The 20,059-nt window shown below is 39.3% G+C and overlaps 1 protein-coding gene across 3 annotated transcripts in view; it reads left to right on the top strand.

The window, feature by feature from the left end:
• The window catches only part of rbpjb (recombination signal binding protein for immunoglobulin kappa J region b), a 141,816-nt gene that overhangs the window by 38,524 nt on the left and 83,233 nt on the right, over positions 1-20,059 (top strand). For all 3 annotated transcript variants that reach the window (XM_069925020.1, XM_069925021.1, XM_069925022.1), the window contains exons 2-3: positions 13,016-13,054; positions 13,469-13,564. In XM_069925020.1, coding sequence (XP_069781121.1) covers positions 13,016-13,054; positions 13,469-13,564 — 135 coding nt within the window. The remainder of the gene's footprint in view (positions 1-13,015; positions 13,055-13,468; positions 13,565-20,059) is intronic.

Genomic DNA, 20,059 nt, shown 5'->3' with positions numbered 1-20,059 from the left:
TATAAATAATATTTCTTAAAGTCTGGAAGTACAAGTCCTCCCAATTTATTTTCTCATGTTAGCTTTTCCAATGAAATTCTTGGCACTTTGTTATTCGATAGGAATTGTCTTGTGTAATTATTGAATAAGTTGAAGATTTTTTTTAAGTAATGCAATAGGCAACAATTGAAAAAATACTGTGATCTTGATATCACATTAATTTTAATATAATTTACTCTTCCCACTAGAGTAATCAGCAAGTCTTTCCATTTCTGTAAATCTTTCTCTTTTTTTCTAAAAGAGGAGTGTAATTAAATTTATCCGTTCTGTAAATTATTCTGTCATTATTCCTAAATATTTGATTCCATCTATCTTCCTTCTAAATCTATTACCTTTTTGATGCCTTTCATAATCCAAATTATTCAATAGCATTATCTCGCTTTTGTCCAGAATCTGATACTCTTCCATATTTTTCTACTGTTGTTTGTAATTTTAATCAAGGATTCAGCCAGGTCAGACATATAATTAGCGCATCATCAGCAAATAAACTAATTTTTATGTTCTTCCTGTCTAACTTTCAAGCCCTTAATATCTGGATCTCTCCCTATAATCTCCACCAGTGGTTCAATAGCTAGGATAAAAAGTGCTGGAGACGGAGGACACCTCCGTCTACTCGATCTACTCAAGGGAAAGACAGTTGACATCCTATAGTTATAATTTTGGGTTGTGGTTTATGACAGAGTTCTTAACTAGTTTATAAATTTTCTGCCTATATCAAATTTTTCAAATGTTTTATCTAAGAAAGTCCATTCTAATCGATTGTTTTTTTTCTGCATATAGGGAGATGGTTATACTTGGATTCAACTTAGATTTTGCCATTTGTATACTATTAAATAGTCTACTTAAACTATTTGAAGTGTCTTCCTTTGACAAATCCCTCCTGATATGTAATTTTTGTAGATATTGTTCCAGTCTATTAGCTAATGAATTCGCCAATATTCTATCGTCAACCTTCAGTTGTGTTATAGGTCTATATGATGATTTTTTTTAACGGGTCTCTACTTTTCTTTGGTAGCACTATAATTCTAGCAGTTGAGAAAGATTCTGGGAGGGTCTGGTTCTCCACCGCCTTGTCCAATACATCCATCATAAGAGTTACCAACAAATCTTTAAATTATCTATAGAACTTGGGAGGAAAGCATCCTCCCTCTGAGATTTGTTAGCTTGTGAAGTACTCAAGGGATTCTCAATTTCTTCTCTTGTGAAAGAGGCATCTACATCTAAATCAATTCATTCTCTATTGTCCAAAAGTAATATTTTTCTTTCTGATGACATGTTATAATATTGACCTCTGTTTTTATTGCATTTATCATTCAAATGACTCCTCTGCTTTTATAACTGTCAAGATAAAACTTAATTTACCCATTCCCCTAATTCATAATATTTTTGTTTGTTTTTTAATATTTTTTCCATTCTATATATTAATGTGTTATATTTCAATTTTTTTCTCTAAGTCTTTATTTTTCTTGAGACCCTGTTCTCTGATTTTTTTTTTACAATTTTGCTACATCTTTCTCTAGACCATCTAGTTCTCTCTTATTTTTTTTGTATAGGAAATAATTTGTCCTCTTAAATAAGTTTTAAGCATATCCCATATTAAAAAAACTATCAGTAGAAGAAAGGTTAGTTTCACAGAATAATACTATCTGTCTTTTAATAAACTCACAAAAGTCCTTGCTTTTCAACAGTGTGGGATTGAGATGCCAACTGTTTTCCATTTTTTGTTTTTCCATTATTGCAATAGTTAAAGTTGATAATGAATGATCTGATGGAAGTCTTGCCAAATATTCCGTTTTTACCACTCTACTTTTTAACTGGGCAGACATTAAAAACAAATTAATCCTTGTATGTGAATCATCTGACCTTGAGTAGAACAAATCATCTCTTTCTATGGGGTTAGGCTATCTCTGTATATCAATCAAATTTAAGTCCTTTATAAATAATGTTGTTTTTTGCAGCTTTTGCCCTTGTTACTGTTCTGGCTGATTTATCCAGTATTGGATCCAAACAGAAATTGAAGTCTCCAACCAGTATATTTTGTCTTGTGTTTTTTTTTAAATCATAAAGGGTTCATCATAATTTGGTGCATAGATGTTCATAAAACTGCTTAAATTTTACAATGTGACATTACAAATCTCCTGGCTTGGTAAGTTGGTGTCGCTTCTATTATTATTGGTATATTTTTATTAATTAGAATCGCTATTCCTCTTGCTTTTGACCAAATAATGCTGGTATTACTTGTCCTACCCATCCTCTTTTTAATTTACCATGTGCTGATTTGGATAGATGTATTTTTTTTAATAGAAAGACTATAACTGCCATCAATATTTTTTTAAGTGTGCCAAGACATGGTTCCTCTTCACTCTGCCGTTTATCCCATTAATGTTAAGACTAATAAATTTTAACATTTATTTTTTCAAATAATTATTGTTTAACAATAACACTTGATTATTTAAATTATAGTGATCTTTTCCTTTTTAAAAAAAAAACACATACAATGTCCCTGCCCTAACAGTGTTGTAAACAGGAAACCCCTGAAAGCCTGTGGAAAAAATTCTTGTGGAAACTCTCGAGGAAGAAGAACTCCTCCCTTTAGTATTATCTTGTATAGATACTTCTCTCTGGATACCATTCTCCCCCTTAGAATGAAGTCTCCACCTTACTACTACTTTTTTCAAGTCTCCTCTCTTTTCTGAGCTCCGCTTGAATATTTCAATAAAATTTACTTTTCAACAATTAAAAAAAAATACAACTTTTACTTAGTCCCATTGCGAACATTCTTCACTGTCTTCCTCTTTGGCAACCTTGTCCTTTTCCATAAACCTCACAGGAAGTCTTCCACCTTGTCCTTAGTCTTGAAAAATCATTAATTACCTTCTGCTACTTCGACCTTCAGAGTCACGGGGTATATCATTGAACATTTCAAGTTTTTGGAACACAGTTGTCTTTTTACATCGTCAAACTCCTTCCTATGCTAAATCAAAGTAGGATTAAAATCTTGCAAAAATAGCACTTTTTTTGTAGGTCAATTTCAGATCATTATTTTGCTTTGAGTATTTGAATGTTGCTCCCAGGATGGTCTCCCATTCCTGGTAACTCAAAAGTCTTAATTTGGTTGCTGATCGCCAACTCTCCTGGGTCTGAGGGTCCAGTGAGCCTTATCAATATACAGTTTTTCTCTGAATTTTTCTTCTCCCAGCACTCGCAGGATCCATGTTTTGAAGGAGTTCTCTGGATCTCTTCCCTCGATTCTTTCCGTCAGTCCAATAATTCGGTGATTATTTCGACTGCTAAAATTCTCCATGTGGCCAATCTCATCCAGCAGACCTTGTCTGTCCGACTCCCATTGTTTTGCATCTTTCTCCAAAGCTTTAGCTTATCCTGTTTCTGCTTGGGTCATTCTTTCCATCAAGTCTTCAATGATTACTTTAATTTCAGTCATGTCTCTCATTAATTTTCAATGCCAACGAATCAGTTGCTCAAGTTTTCCATTTTCTCCAGGATAATACTTAGTTCATGTCCCAACTCCCCAGCTCTGCTGGGTTCCGCAGGTCCTGATGCCACTCTTGTGTTGCTTCCTTTCGGGCTTTCGCTCAATGTTCCTGGCTGAGTAGGAACTTCTTCATTTTTTTGTTCTTGGCTGCCTTGGGTTCTTAGTAATTGTTTGGTCCATTTTTTTTTAGTGGAGGATTCTTAATTATAAAGTTTTACCCATCTTTTTGATATTCTTCACCGAGAGCTTGATCAAAATGTCTAAGTCCTTCATATGGACATGCCCCCTTTTGCGAGCACTCTTCACACAATGATCTCGGTAGATCAAGTCAATTGGGGGCGAGGGAGAACCCAGTTATTTCATCTTGTGGATTGACCAAATCCAATGCTCTGCAGTAACCATACCACACTGATGCAGCCAGTCAGGATACTCTCAATATAGATTCTGTAGAAAGTTGACCCAATGGTGGCCAGTAGCCTTGCCCACCTCAGTCTTTTCAGGAAGTGCAGTCGCTGTTGTGCCTTACTGACAAGTGAGGAGATGTTGTGGCCAGAATAGGTCACTTATTGAGTCGATTCCAAGGAACTTGGTGCACTCCCCCACTGAGCTATTAATGTGCAGTGGCGGATGGTCAGTCATTCCTGGTCCTCCTGAAGTCCACAATAATCCCCTTTGTCTTGTTGACATTGAGACTCGGGTTGTTATTTTTGCACCATATCATGATATTTTCCACTTCTTCTCTGTAGTGCAATTCATTGTTGTTGCTGATGAGGCCAAATATTGTTCTCTCATTTGCAAACTTGATGACTCTGGAGCTGGATCTGACATTGTGAATCAGTAGCATGAGTTGCTGAGCACACAGCCTGAAGTGTGCCCATGCTCAGTGCCATGGTGCTTGGCATTCTGCTGCTGACCTGGACAGACTGTGGTGTTGACTCCCAGCAAGGACAGCTTATCTACCAGCCTCTGGGGGACGATTGATTTAACAGTGAGCTGAAGTTGATGATTAGCAGCCTGGCATATGAGGCACTGTTCTCCAGGTGGGTCAGGACAGAGTGGAGGGACAAGGTTATAGCTTCACCAGTTGTACAGTTCTGTCTGTAGGTGAAATGAAATAGGTCCAGTGTCTCTGGGACTTGCACTTTAATTCATTCCATCACCAGATGCTTGAAGCATTTCAGATTGGTGGTCAGTACCACAGGGTGGTAGTAGTTGAGGCCTATTATTGTCACCCTCTTTGGTACCGGGATGATGGTGGCTGTCTTGAAATCTGTGGGAATGATGGGTTGCTGCACTGACATGTTGAAGATGTCTGTAATGGCCTCCATCATTTGGTTTGTGCAGTCCTTCAGTATCCAACCAGGTATACAGTCTGGTCCTGCTGCCTTATGTAGGTTCACCTTGGATAGAATTTTCTTCACCTCTGCTGCATCTATCTGTCTATGCAGGGCCCAGTTGATCTGGAGGGCACGAAGCCTTCTTCAGCATCAGCTTGTTCTTCTTGAACCGTGCATTGAAGGTGTTCAGTCTGTCTGAAAGGGAGGCGTTCTATATCTTGCAAGTAAAACAAGAAAATCTGCAAATACCTTGATGAAGGGCTGAAGCCTGAAACTTTGGTTATGTATCTTTATTTTTGCTATATAAAGTACATTGTTTGACCTGCTGAACTTCTCTGGCATTTTTTTTTACTGTAATTCACAAGATTTTCTTGTGATCTGTTATGGTCTTGATTCATTGCCACATGCGCCTTGTGTCGAACAGCTTTTTGTTGCTCTGCCTTCTAGATTGCATGGGAGAGTTCACCTCTGGCTGATCTAAGGGCCATCTTGTCTCCTGTATTGAAGGCAATGTCACAAACTCAGAGAAGTGCCTGGGCCTCTGCATCTAACCATGGTTTCTGCTTATCCCTGGCTGTGAAGCATTTGTTTGCAGTGACACTTGCTGACAAAGCCAATCACTGAGCTTGTGTACTCAATGTTTACCTGTCTGTTGCAGGTGGCTGCCTTCCTCGAAAAGGCCCAGGACTAATCATAATATTCTGTGAATGTTCTTATTTCGTAATAATTTTAAGTTGGGACTTTTATTTCCAGTGGTCTCCAGAATCATGTTCCCTCTTATGCAGTAATCAATCATCTCCACCTCCTGTAACCCCACAGTTGACATCTACCTGCTTGTCCATACTTTTCAATTTAATCTAATTTTAATGGTTCCAGGCTCTTTGACTCTCTTGAGGTGCAATTTTCTACATTCAAGGAAAATGTTTAGTTTTCCTTGCTCAATAAACATCCATTTATGACTAATGTGAAAAGGTACAATCAAAATTGATATGCAAGTTGTCCTAGTTTCTTTGGAGTTGAACAAAGTCTGCAGATGCTATGATTTTATTCAGGTTCCTGCCTGCTTTTTGTCTATCCTTGATGAAGTACTCAGGCCTGAAATATTGGTTACCCATTACTTCCTGAAGATGGTGCGTGACCTGTTGAGTTTATTCAGATTTATTGTCAGAGTACATGTATGACATCACATACAACCCTGAGATTCCTTTTTTTTTGCAGGTGTGGCAGAATTACTACTAATTGCTAGTACAAAAAATAAACTATGCACAGCAAAAAAAAGTAAACAAACAGAGAACTGTAAACAGATAACGAATATAAACTGTGCAATACAGAAAGAACAAAAAGAAAATCAATAAACTGCACAAGTAAGAGTCCTTGAATGAGTCTCGGAGTTTGTTATTGAGGAGTCTGATGTTGGAGGGGTAGCAGTTGTTCCTGAACCTGGTTGTGTGAGTCTTGTGGCACCTATACCTCTTTTCTGATGGCAGCAGTGAGAACAGAGTGTGTGCTTGGGTCATTCTTTCCATCAAGTCTTCAATTATTACTTTAATTATTACTTTAATTTCAGTCATTTCTCTCATTACATTTTCAACGGCAACAAATCAGTTGCACAAGTTTTCCATTTTCTCCATTTAGTTCTTGTCCCAAATCTTGATGATTTCTGCTGCTTTTCGATTGCAGCGTACTCTGTAGATGCACAATAGTGGGGTGTGTTTTGCGTGTGATGTACAGGGCTGTGTCCATTACCTTTTGGAGGGATTTACGCTCAGGGGTATTGGTGTCCCCATATCAGACCGTAATGCAGCTGATCAGCACACTTTCCACCGCACCTCTGTAGATATTTGCCAGGGTTTCTGATGTGCTACCAAACCTCCGCAAACTCATGAGGAAGTAGAGGCACTGACGTGCTTTCTTCATGATGCCATTGGTGTGTTGGAACCAGGATAGATCCTCCAGATGGTGACTCCCAAGAACTTAAATTTGCTCACCCTCTTCATCTCTGATCCCTCATGATCACTGCACTGTGTACCTCTGGCTTTCCTTTCCTGAAGTCAACAATCAGCTCCTTTGTTTTAGTGACATTGAGTGCAAGGTTGTTAATGGTGCAACATTCAGCCAAGTTTTCAATCACCATCCTGTAGGCTGATTCATCCCCTTCCTTTATGCAACCCATTCCAGCACTAGCTTCTTGAGAAAATGCATCTGGATTTAAATATGAAGCTCCCTTGTAAGTATTAAATCAATAGGGGGGGAAAAAATCAAGTTTTGAGGCCCTGCTTTTTCAATAATGCAGTTCTGCTTTATAATTCAATTCTTAAAGGAAATTGTTGAACAAGTGTAAAATGCAGACTTGAAAAACTTTGTCTATTTTATCAAAATATTGCTTTAAGTTGTACGACTCATTTTTTCGTCCTTTTAAAAAAAAAATAGACATGATCCAGTTTTCAAAGTTAGTGACAGTAACAAAGAAATTAGTTGAATTTTAAATATTTTAATTGCAGTAGTACAGTAAAACACATGGTATCCAGCACCTATGGAGATAGTGAGATGCCAGATAAGTGTACTTTCTGGTTGATTGAGACTTTTACAATGCCTAACTAATACACCTGCATTAAGAATAAAACGTTTAAAATACAAAAATGCTATTACTATAATTTAAACTGAACAAACTTCACTTGCATGAAGATATAAACCTTAAAGCATTTTTATTTTTTTCAGTCACATTCTTTGCAAACATTTAACTGTCGCATTTAACGACCTTCCCCAAGTTTACAGGTAAAGCCTCCTTGCTAAGCAAGGAGAAGGAGACACTTTAAGAGAGTCACCCCAACAGTGACTGGCATCAACCAGCTCTTCATCCTGGGCGATGCCATTGTTGTTTCACACAACTTCGTTTAGATTTATTGTCGGTACTGTACATACATGACATCACATACTGGCATTCTTTTTCCTGCGGGTGAGGCAGAATTACCTCTTTTGGTAGTGCCAAAAACTGTACACACTGCAATACAGAAGAAAAAAATAGTATAAAAGTAAGACTCCTTAAATGAGTACCTGATTGAGTTTGTTGTTGAGGAATCTGATGGTGGAGGGATTGCAGCTGTTCATGAACCTGGTGGTGTGAGTCTTGTTCATGAACCTGGTGGTGTGAGTCTTGTTCATGAACCTGGTGGTGTGAGTCTTGTTCATGAACCTGGTGGTGTGAGTCTTGTTCATGAACCTGGTGGTGTGAGTCTTGTTCATGAACCTGGTGGTGTGAGTCTTGTTCATGAACCTGGTGGTGTGAGTCTTGTTCATGAACCTGGTGGTGTGAGTCTTGTTCATGAACCTGGTGGTGTGAGTCTTGTTCATGAACCTGGTGGTGTGAGTCTTGTTCATGAACCTGGTGGTGTGAGTCTTGTTCATGAACCTGGTGGTGTGAGTCTTGTTCATGAACCTGGTGGTGTGAGTCTTGTTCATGAACCTGGTGGTGTGAGTCTTGTTCATGAACCTGGTGGTGTGAGTCTTGTTCATGAACCTGGTGGTGTGAGTCTTGTTCATGAACCTGGTGGTGTGAGTCTTGTTCATGAACCTGGTGGTGTGAGTCTTGTTCATGAACCTGGTGGTGTGAGTCTTGTTCATGAACCTGGTGGTGTGAGTCTTGTTCATGAACCTGGTGGTGTGAGTCTTGTTCATGAACCTGGTGGTGTGAGTCTTGTGGCACCTATACCTCTTCGCTGATGGTAGCAGCAAGAATATAGCATTTGCTGAGTGGTGTGGATCCTTGATGATTGCTGCTGCTCTCTGACGGTAGTGTTTCCCATAGATGTTTTCCATGGAGGGGAGGATTTTGCCTGTGATGTTGTGGGCAGTGCCCACTTCCTTTCTATGGGCTTTATGCTTGGAGGTATTGGTGTCCTTTTGTCAGACCATGATGCAGCTGCTCAGTACACTTTAAACCACACATCTGTAGAAATTTGACAGGGTTTCCGATGTCATACCGAATTTCCGCCAACTCCTAGGGAGAGGGGCTGTCAGGCGCTCGCCAGCTGATTGTCATCCCCTAAGCAGCCGCTTTCAGGCGGCTGCATTCAGGTGCCTTGGGGGACTTCACTGCTCCGGCGGTTATCCCTCCTGGAGGAGGGTTACAAAGTGTGCTTCGCAGGCGCCTCCTGCACTTTCAGGTGGCCTCCCGACAGCCACATAGGGGTTTAATATGCGGCTTTACATTGGGGTATTTTGGCTACGTGAAAGTGCCTTCAGTGTATGAGCATGGAAATAAATGACTTGAATAGCAAATGAGATTGTTTCTGTTGTCTCTCTTTGGAATGGGGAGCTAAATGTAAACATTATCTGGGCCTTGTGCTATTTTGGGTTAGTCTTTTAGTTCATTTTAAAGCTATTAAATGTTTAAATTTTAATTGACTCCTTTAATCAGAGCCATTCAAAATATTTCCTAATTTGCCATTGGAAAATGACCCTTTCACACCTCGGCTTGTTTAGGCAGGGAGCAGGGCATTCTTGCTGCATTACTGGAGGTCATGCCACAATTGTGAACCTGGTGGAGAATGGCAACACAACTAGTGCCCTGCATCTGGAAATGTTGTGTGTGGCTGTGGAGTAATGCCAGAGGCAGGAAGACCTGGGCAGCAAAATCTGATGTATTGAATGGTAACGAGTGAGACTTTTGGACCATTGTACCTTCTCCATTCTGTGGCAGGTTCAAAATTGTTCTATTCATATATTGTATACAACAAACATTTAACTTTTATTTGAACATTAGCTGTGTGCATCAGTAATGTGTAGCATTACTGGGAAACATTTCACACTCCAGGTAAACTGGGAGAGGAACTATGATGAATGATGTTTACTTGTGCCACAGTTTCCAAGGTGATTTTTAAGCCACCACCACCTGTGGCATTTCTGCTATTAATAGCAATGTAAACAAGTTAACATTGTATCTTTAAGGTAATAGTACAAGCTTTGGGGGAAACAGATACATGACCTTGGCTGAACCCCAATTTTGCACTGAAGTAGTCATAAAACTTTGTTTGTAGGCCTCTGAGGGTAAATGCTGCTCTGAGGTGGACATGTATAAGAAGACTGGCTTGATTATATGTAGGCCATTAAGTTCTTTTACTCATTAAAACAGAAATAGGAATTGGAGTAGGCCATTTGGCTCATCAGGGTGCTTGCTCCACTCATGACTGATCTGGCCATGGACTCCTTCACCTCAAATTCTCTGACTTTACAGAAATCTATCTGAACTTTAAATATATTCAATGAAGTAGTCTCCACTGCTTCCCAGCAGAAAATTCCACAGATTCACGACTCTCTAGGGGGAAAAACAATTCCTCATCATCACTGTTCTAAACCTACTCTTCTAAATCTGAAGACTACCTCCCATGGTTCTACCCAGACCTATCAGTGGAAACAACTGTCCTGCTTTAATCTTGTCTATTCCTTTCATAATTTTGTTGCTTTAAGATCCCCTCTCATTCTTTTGAATTCCAATGACTGCGGTGCCAGGTTACTCACTCTCTCCTCGTAGGCTATAAACCTCATCTCTTGAATCAACCTGGAGATGGTACTGCACAAAGCTGGTATATCTTTTCTCAAGTACAGAGACCTGAGCTGTATGCAGTACTCTAGATGCAGCCTCACCAGTACCCTGTGTAGTTGCAGTAGTACCTCGAGGCTGTTAAATTCAATTCCTCTAGCAATAAAGGCCAGCATTCCATTTACCTTGATTACCCATGCACCTGCAAACAAAACTTGAGATTTGCATCCTCCCAAGTCCCTCTGCACAACAGCATGCTACCATCTTTAACCTTTTAAATTAATCTGATACAATAATTAGTAGACATTTATCTATTTTGAACAAGAGATTCAGCATGATGGGGAGGGATATTGTGGCGAGGAAGAACTTGTGATTACATTTTCCGGTAATGACTTGGAACATGCTGCTTTTGAGTTTCGTGGTGGCAGAAATGATCAAAGGTTTCAAAAGAAAATTGGATGATATTTGAGGGAAAATTGTAGATCTGAAGAATTACACGAGGATTTGGTGGATTGCTCTCCAAAGAGCCAACGTTGTCTTGATGGATCGCGTAGCTTCCTGAGGTGGTAATAATATGACTCTGCCCTTACTTTTACACCTGTTGCTTTCTGTATCCTGGGTCTGTTTCTGCTTGATACATTATTTATCTTCCACAGCTTCTGGGTCTCAATAAAAAAAGTTAAAATGTCAGTTCTTTTCACAAATGCTAGCTGTCCTGTGTTTTCAGTATTTAGTTTTGCCTCTGAATTCTAAAGCCAATGATGGTTTGTTTTTTGAAAGGAGGTTGACTAATTAAAACTGGAAAACTAATACACAACAAGAACAACATCCCCATCTGGCTCTGTTCAACCCTTCTGCCTGGTCTTCATTATATTGGCCCACTACTGCTTGACCTGCTCAGTTTTTCCAGCAGTTTATTTTAGTTTTCCTCCATAAATCCATGGTCAGATTTTCCCCATTATAGTGTCCTATTTTTGATACATGTGCAAAATGCAGAATTAAATAACGCAAGATAAAGCAAGTATTATTTATTCTAAAATAATTTTTCACCTATCCTGCCTTGGAGACAGAGGCCCCATTTTCTGCTGCTGTCGCTGATCACTGACACCTCCCCACCGCCGTTGCCGATCCTGCCTGGGACCCCGAGGTCCCTGCTCCTTCCCAGCAGGCCACTCTCCTGGAGTCTACTTAACTGAAACGAGGACAACCTCCTCATGAGCTGCCTGACCCATCAACTTCCTCCAATCGCTCACTGGTGTTACCAAATTGGCACGAACAGTGCATCAGAGTCCTACTTGAGACATCATGTTGTCACCAGTTTTTTTTTCCAGATAACTGAGAAGTTTGGTAAATTGGTTTTCAGATAATTGGAAATGTACTGTCCTAACTTTATATTCCAGATTTATTTATTTATGTAACAATTCAAACTTGCCTCCCAGGTGTTTATTATTTTGCCTATTGCTAATCTATTGTCAATCCATAATATTGCTTATGCTATATAGAGTGTAGTTGGGTTCTGCCATCAACTGCACAAATGACTCAGCTTGGAATGCATGGATAATTCTTCATGGCTTTTCGCCACTGTAAAAAAGTCCATTTAAAACTTGCTTCCTGGCTTCTCTATTTTACCTCCAACAATTTCAAGGGGACCTTGTCACTAAGATTGAGACCAGCTGCCTTGCTGGTTTCCTTTATTCCCAGACCAAACTTCAAGATTCCTTATGCCAAGTTTGAGCTTGTTTCTGGTGATTAACTCAAAGGTAATTTTGACCTGTTCCTTTGACCCCATTTGCACCCAGCACACAATCAGAAGCTTTCTGCTGTAATCATATCCTATGAATACTGATGACATCTCATTCTCCTTTACCATTCTTACAATCCTTCTAATTCACCTGAGTTTATATAATTACCTTTCAAGAAACCAATGTTATATGAACAAATGATTCTAATGAAACATTTAATGCTGAAGTTTTTTTGTCAGTTTTTGGTAACTTGTCAAAATGCTTTTCCAAACTACTGATTCAATCACTCTCTTCACTGACTTTGTGAGACGACATCAAAATTTGAATTGAAAACAGAAACTGCCAGAAATAATCAGGAGATGAGGCAGGATCAACAAAAGGGAGAAAGAGTGGACATTTTGGGATGATGAAATGACTGTGAATAATGCGTCACTTTTAATACTGTGACAAGCTTTTGGCCATGCCATTGTGGTCACCTGGCTCACTCTTTTGCTTGCTAACTTTTCTGTGGACTGGTTTCAAATGTTTTACTAGGTAGAAGGTGGTTTATAAATGAAGTTTGTTGTTTTGGACACTTTATACAGGTACCAGCATTTTTCTAGCATGTTTGCTTTTCATGTTGATCAAACATCCTGAGTCAAGAATGCTTTTTGTGCTCCGAAATCTTAAGTGTAGCTACCTTAAGGGGAATTGGGGAATAATATAGCAGTCAAATTAGATGCTTAAAAGTACAGCATGTTTGACAACTAAATGACTGAAATGAACTTGCCTTGGAGAATGGATGTGAGGATATGGGTTTTGTTACTTTTGAGATTTAGGGCTTGAAACCATTTAATACTTGTTTTGTTCTTTTTATTGTTTGCAGGAAGTTTGGCGAGCAACCTCAGCCCAAACGTCTTACCAGGTAAGATACCATAACTTGGTACTTCATTCATTGGCTCTGACTTAGTGACAGAAAATAACATGGGCCTTTGCTAGAAATATTATTTTACTGCATCAGAATATATGAATCTTGTGTTATCATTTAAAACATATAGATAAAAGCTACAAGAATAAAGGAGTTTGTGAAAACTGTCTATGAAATTAGTTTTAATAGTATACACCTGCTTAAAATATTTTGTGATTCATGATTCTGTTCTGTAGCTTGTTTTAAATAACTTTTAATCGAAACTTTAACAAGTGCCACATTTTCACCTCTTGTACTGATCAGCAAATAAATTCTCAGATATTTTACTTACAGGATTTGCAACTCTGAAAATACTGTGTACTAATTTTTTTGCTCATTGAATTTTATGCTATACTATATCTTTTTATTCAGGGAAGCAATGAGAAATTATCTTAAGGAGCGTGGTGATCAAACTGTACTAATTCTACATGCTAAGGTTGCACAAAAATCTTATGGAAATGAAAAAAGGTAAGATGGTCACACAATGTATTTCGGTTATGCAAATCTCCCATTCAGAAAGCAGATGAAAAGAATTAATTTATATTTTACCTTTTTGTATCGAAGAGCATCAAAAGTGATTTGCAACTACTATTGGGTTGCTTTACTAAATGTCACTTTGTATTGGTATGTTAAAGTGGACCTGTGAATACTTGACAAACAAATATAAATAGAGCAATCAAGTCATTTATTGGTGCTTTGCAAAGCATGAGAACTCCAAGAGGCACTGGCACCTGCAGCTAATTCCACCACAAAGGCGTTTGCCTCATGGCTCACTCCTTGCATATTTTTACAGACAAATTTCCAGTTCTCCAGAATCTTCGAACAGCTGTTTCAGTAGAAATACATGTTTCTTAAGCTGTTTCTTAGGATTTGTTAAAATGGGTCGTATCCCTTACCAAATGGTTAATCTTTTACTGTCTTTGCCAAACATGGAGTTGTTCCACACAATCAGCTTTATACTTGATGATTTATCAACACATGGTATGTTCTCGGCTTTTCTATTTTTTTCTGCTTGAAGACTCGCTTTCTCATTCCCTCTTATCTTTCCATGATAACATAATTGAATACTAGTGAGGTGGAAAGAAGAAAATTTACCTAAGCAGCAAAGAAGTGTTACCATAATAAGAATAGCTAATAAAGTGATAAATTCTTTTTCAAGCCAGTGTAGCCATTATGCACCAAACCATTCCCTAATGAGATTGGTATAATAATCACGCATGTCAGCTTTGACTTTCTTCCAATCGTCAACATGTCATTTCAAGTACTCTACAAAGTTGGTAGTATTTTCAGAGCTGTCTGGGTTATACATACAACATTATTGGCCTACAATAGCACATGTGCCCTCATGGTCAGCAAACAGCAAGTCCAATGCCATCTGATTCTAAATTGCCACTGTTCTTATGGCAATCATTTTAGTAGACAGATGCTTCCTAGCATCCCCTGTGTTCTGGAACCGGTTAGCCATGTCATTGGCCAACTGTTCCATGATTGAAACAAGACAGAGGAGTTCTTTCAATGCTTTACCAGTACCATAAAAGGGGAACAGGATCATAAAGATGTGAAAATTCCACGCTTAGTTCTGCACTTACTCGGCCAGGCCGAATGGTCATTCATTTGTAAGTGAGTTGGGAATCCACCTTCAATGAACTGTTTATTTTAAAAAAAAAAAAAATTTTTTTAAATTGGATTCCCATGTTGACAAGGTAGTTAAGAAGGCATTTGGTATGTTAGCCTTCATAAATCATAGTATAGAGTACAGGAGCTGGGAAGTGATGCTGTGACTGTTTAAGGCATTGGTGAGGCCAGGTTTGGAGTAATGTGTTCAGTTCTGGTCTCCAAATTATAGGAAGGATATAGATCAGGTGGAGAGGGTGCAGAGAAGTTTACCAGAATGTTGTCTGGTTTAAAATACCTAGAGTACAGAGAAAGATTAAAGAGGTTAGGACTTTATTCATTGGAATGTAGAGAGGGGATTTGATAGAGGTGTTTAAAATTATGAAGGGAATAGGTAGACAAGATGCAAGTAGACTCTTCCCCCTGAGAGCAGGGGAGGTTGAAACAAGAGGACACAAGTTGAGGGTAAGGGGGAAAAATTTTAGGAGAAAGATTAGAGGATGCTTCTTCACTCAGAGAGTGGTGTCTGAATGGAATAATCTCCCGGAGGAAATAGTTGAGGCAGAGTCAATTCTTTAATTTAAGAGGAGGCTGGATATATACATGGATAGGAGGGGGTTGGAGGGTTATGGGCGGAGAATAGGTGGGGGAATCTAGCGGAGTTGTTTGAGTGAACCGGCGTGGACTTGAAAGGCCAAAATGGTCTGTTTCCATGCCATGAACTGTTATATGGTTATATGGTATATGGAGCAACATATCTAAGGTAGCGTAACCCTGTCCATTTCACCAGTAACCAAGGGTAGGCCTTGTGGCCACACATGAAATTTCCTGTTATAAGGAGTTAGTGGCCCACTGTCTCCTATCATTGAAGTAGTTGTTTGACAGCTTGGTTATTTCCCACAAAAGGGCCCTTAAACTAGCAGTGGTAGTTAGTGTTAGTTGAACTTAACTGAGTGCTAATATTTAGGATTAGTCCTGTAATTGCACTTAAATTACATGTGTTTACCTCTCACAAGAGTTGGCCTTGGTGACTGCCATGTCGTATGTGATGAACAATAACACAGCTACAGTGCATTTCCGACATGCGTCCATTTCGAGAGATGATCGGTCGGCCGGAACCGAACATGGACCTGTATGCAAGCAAATTTCCAGTTTTCCAGAACATTCTAACAGACTTTTCTATGCAAGTGCATGCGACCTAAGATGTATATCCCTTCTCCAATGGTTAATAGTCTTTTACTGTCTTTGCCAAAAATGGAGTTGTCCTTTACAATCAGCCTTAACTTTGTTGAATCATCAACACGTGGAATGGAATGCTCTCTGCTTTTCTACTTCCTGCTCGAAGACTCACATTCTCAGGAATACAACCATTTGGGCTCCACAAACAAAGGTTCAAATCTCCAATCACTCCGGATGAAAAATACTTTCCTCAATTTTCCTCTAATCTTTCTGCGGTAATGTTAAATCTAATGCTGAGTTTTTGGTGCTTTTGGAAAGGAAAGTGGATACTTGTACATATTTAAGCAGACCAATTGATTTGCAAAGAGAGAGAGTTCCACACAAGTCAGGGAGAAGAGTTTAAAAAGGAGTATTCGTGGGGCTCGTCGTTTTAGCAGATCAATCAAATCATGATTCATCAGTAGGAACAAATAAAAGTGAAGGTTCGGGTAGAGCTGTAAGAATAGAGGCAAGATAGACATTTCTTTGCTCTTCAATAGATAATGGGAATTGCATGCTGCTGTTGCAGAATGTGGATAGTTAGGGAACCAGTGCTAACCCTGATGAATTCCACTTCAAGAAGTGCATCCAACTGCAGCTCCTTGTAATGCAGCTCCTGCATTAGGGGAAATCTAGGACATTTTGGCTTCAACAGTTTGGCGTGCACTATTTGGCACTGAACATTTTGGTGCTAACTGTTAGGAAGTAGTTAGAGGATGACAAATTCCCCACACAGACTCTCCTGGCTATGCTTGCTGCCTGCCCCATGCAAGTAGATTGGGAAAACCAAGTTGGTGCTGGATCTCAAGAGAGAATTTGTTGAAGGCTGGCGAGATGGCTTTTTAGAGCAGCTTGTTGATGAGCCCACTAGGGGGGATCGGCTGCACTATGATTACTCACCTCTTTTATTCTTTGTATACTTCAAGCTATTTGAATATTTGAGAGTATTTGCTAACCTATTTTCATACTTCATCTTTTCCCTCCTTTGTTTTTTTTGTTTCCTTCTGCAAGTTTTTACAAGTTTAGAGAGCTTAAAATGGAGGAACCATTAGGGGCACAATGAAATTTCACAAGGGAAAACTAGTCAGATGTGTGGGTATTTTAGTGGAGTTAAGGGAATTAGAGTGGCATGAGATAAGAACTGGCAAAGTCGATTGGAAGGAAGCACTAGCAGAGCAGCAATGGCTAGAGTTTTTACAAGAAATGAGGAAGGTGCGGGATAAATACATACCAAAAAGGAGGAAATGTTCTGTTACGAGCCCAGAGGACCCATGAACCCAGCAGCAATAGATATTCACCAAGACAAATGGTTACTTAAACAAAAGTTAAAACAAAATCACACTTTAACTTATCACTATTGACTTAACTAACCTAACTTAACCCCCTTCTAATTCTTAGCGCACGTGTATATAATGTGTGTGTAAGTTCAGGAAAGTTCTTTGGTTCACAGTCCAATCTCACTTCTCATTTCTCCAAGTTCACTGGTTGTGGACAATTCTTATACTGTGCACAGAATTTAACATTTATAAAGTTCACCAGGTTTTGGTGCTTGAAAGGTAAATGGTTACTGCTCAGGAAGGTTTTTGTCAGTTTTCAGAGAGAGACTTGTTATACACTGGACACTGTTAGGTAAAACATCATGAGATGGGAATGTACAGGGCTGTAACAAGATGTAAATGCATCCTTGTACTTACAAGATAAGAGAGACATTGATGGATTGAGAGGCAGGAAGCTAGCAGGGAAAGGATAGCAACAGTTTTAGTCATTGGACAAGTAATGATATGATGATGTTCTAAGCACATATCCAAGGGTATAAAAAATCATTTTGCTGATAACGGCAGAATGCATTCTCCGACTAACATGTTTAGTCGCAAGTGTTACAATCCGGTAATAAAGAACAAAGAACCCTGATTTCGACTCAGCCTGGTGTTTGTCTCACTCATTCATGAACAAAGCAGACCTAACAACACCCAGCCACTTCAGTGTCTTGCTGATGAAACTTGCCCCCTTCAGGGTTCTCCAGATGATAACCTCTTTCTTTCAAGTCACCACAGAGTGCCTTTTTGTTTCTCTTATTCCAAGTGAAACATTAGGCAGCCAGTCCTCTCCTCTTACATAAACCACAAGGGTTTTGACCAGGCTGAACTAAGCACTCACAACTCGTCTTCCAAATGAGGTTTTCCACAAGCTTGTCCAGTTCCAGTCCCAGCTGCTGTTGCTGACTGTAACATTGTAGAACTGATCTCTGTCTCTCGAGCTCTCGGTCTGACACAGAGAGAAAGACTTTTTGAATCTCTCTACTTGCAAAAGCACATGATCCTCTTAGAACAGCAAGTCCCCTCCAGACAGAATGCTGCTCCGACAAGCTATTTCATCTGTAAACAACAATTCATTAGTGAAGTATCTTGGGCATTCTCCAAAGGTTTTGCAAAGATTGTTGGCCCTAATATGTCTAGCATGGGGCAGAGCTCCAATATTTTAAATAAGATCTATTTTAAAGTGTCTGTATGTGACTTACACTAAAACCTGCCCCAGTTTATCTCCCAAATACATATCTATATTCCGTCACAGTTCAATTGGAAAAATGTCACAACTGTGGCTGACATGGGTAGTCAAAGTCAACATAAAAGCAAAAGAGAGGGCATAGAAGGAAGCAAAAATTAGTGGGAAGATGGGAAACTTGTAAAAACTTGCAAAAGGTAACAAAAAAACTCAAAAGGAGTTTTTTTTTTTGAAGTATGAAAATAGGCTACTCTCAAATATTCAAAAAGCTTGAAGTATACAAAGAATAAAAGAGGTGAGTAATCATGGGTCCATTGATGCTGGAGAAATAATGAGACAACAGAGAAGTTTTGCCTCAGTCTTCATTGGGGAAGACATTAGTAGTATGCCAGATGTCAGAAGTAAGTACAGTTACTATTTCAAGGATACTGAATGATCTAAGTCAAGGTAAAGGTTCCATTATTGTCACGTAATACTACATTTAGAATGTAACGTACATGAAATTATTTAACCTTTGTCTTCCATAAGGCACTTGATTTTCCCAGGTGGTCTCCCCTCCAAGTACTGACCAGTCCAGAGCCTGCTTAGCTTCTGAGATCAGACCACCTAGGAACTCCAGGTGCCGCAGAGGCTGGAAAAGATGAGTCTCCTGGACCAGATGGATTGCACTCTCGGGTCTTAAAAGAAGTAGTGATTGTGGAGGCACTGGTAATGATCTTTGAGGAATCAATAGATTCTGTAATGGTCCCAGAGGAATGGAAAATTGTGAATGTCACCCCACTCTCAAGAAGAGCGAGAGCAGAAAAGAAATTGTATACCAGTTAGCTTGACATCAGTTGTTGGGAAGATGGTGAAATCGATTGCCGAGGATGAGGTTACGGAAGCACATTTCAAGATGGGCTGATGCCAGCATGGGTTTCCTCAAAGGAAAATACTTTAAGGTGGTATGTGAGTAGGGAGGGATGGTTGAGAATCATTGCTCTGGACCCAATTGTAACTGAAACATTTTGTGTCATTGGCCGATTTCCTTTGGAGTTATGAACCCATGCACATAACAAGTTAATTAGGTATTTCCACTCCATGCCTCCTTAAGCAATCCCATACTAATCAGAGAGCACCTATGGCATAGGGGTTACTTAAACTGGTATGTGAGTGGAAAGAAAAAAGGTTGAGAACCACTGGGCTAGATAAGGGAAATGCAGTGGATGTTGTGTATTTGGATTTTCCAAAGCCTTTGACAAGATGCTGAAGGTGGGGCTACTTAATAAGATAATAGTCCATGATATAACAGGAAAAATACTAGTGTGGATTGAGCATAGGCTGATTGGCAGGAACCAGAATCAGAATGCAGGGTTGGCTGCCAGTTGCTTGGAGTGTTCCACAGGGATTGGTGATGGAGCCTGCTGATTTTTATGTTGAACTATATATTAGTAAATGGATTGAATGACTAATTGAATGAATGGCTTTGTGGCAAAGTTTGCAGATGATGTGAAGGAGGAGCAGGAAAAAGGGAGCTGCAGAAGGACTTGGGCAGATTAGGAGAATGGGCGGAGAAGTGGCAAATTGAATACCATGTCAGAAAGTGTATGGTCATGCACTTTGGAAGAGGAAATTAAATGGTCATCCTTT

This window comes from Narcine bancroftii, chromosome 3 (assembly GCF_036971445.1).
Source record: "Narcine bancroftii isolate sNarBan1 chromosome 3, sNarBan1.hap1, whole genome shotgun sequence".
NCBI classification, from domain to species: domain Eukaryota; kingdom Metazoa; phylum Chordata; class Chondrichthyes; order Torpediniformes; family Narcinidae; genus Narcine; species Narcine bancroftii.
Note: the sequence above shows the minus strand (reverse complement) of the source record. Positions and strands in the feature narration are given on the sequence as shown.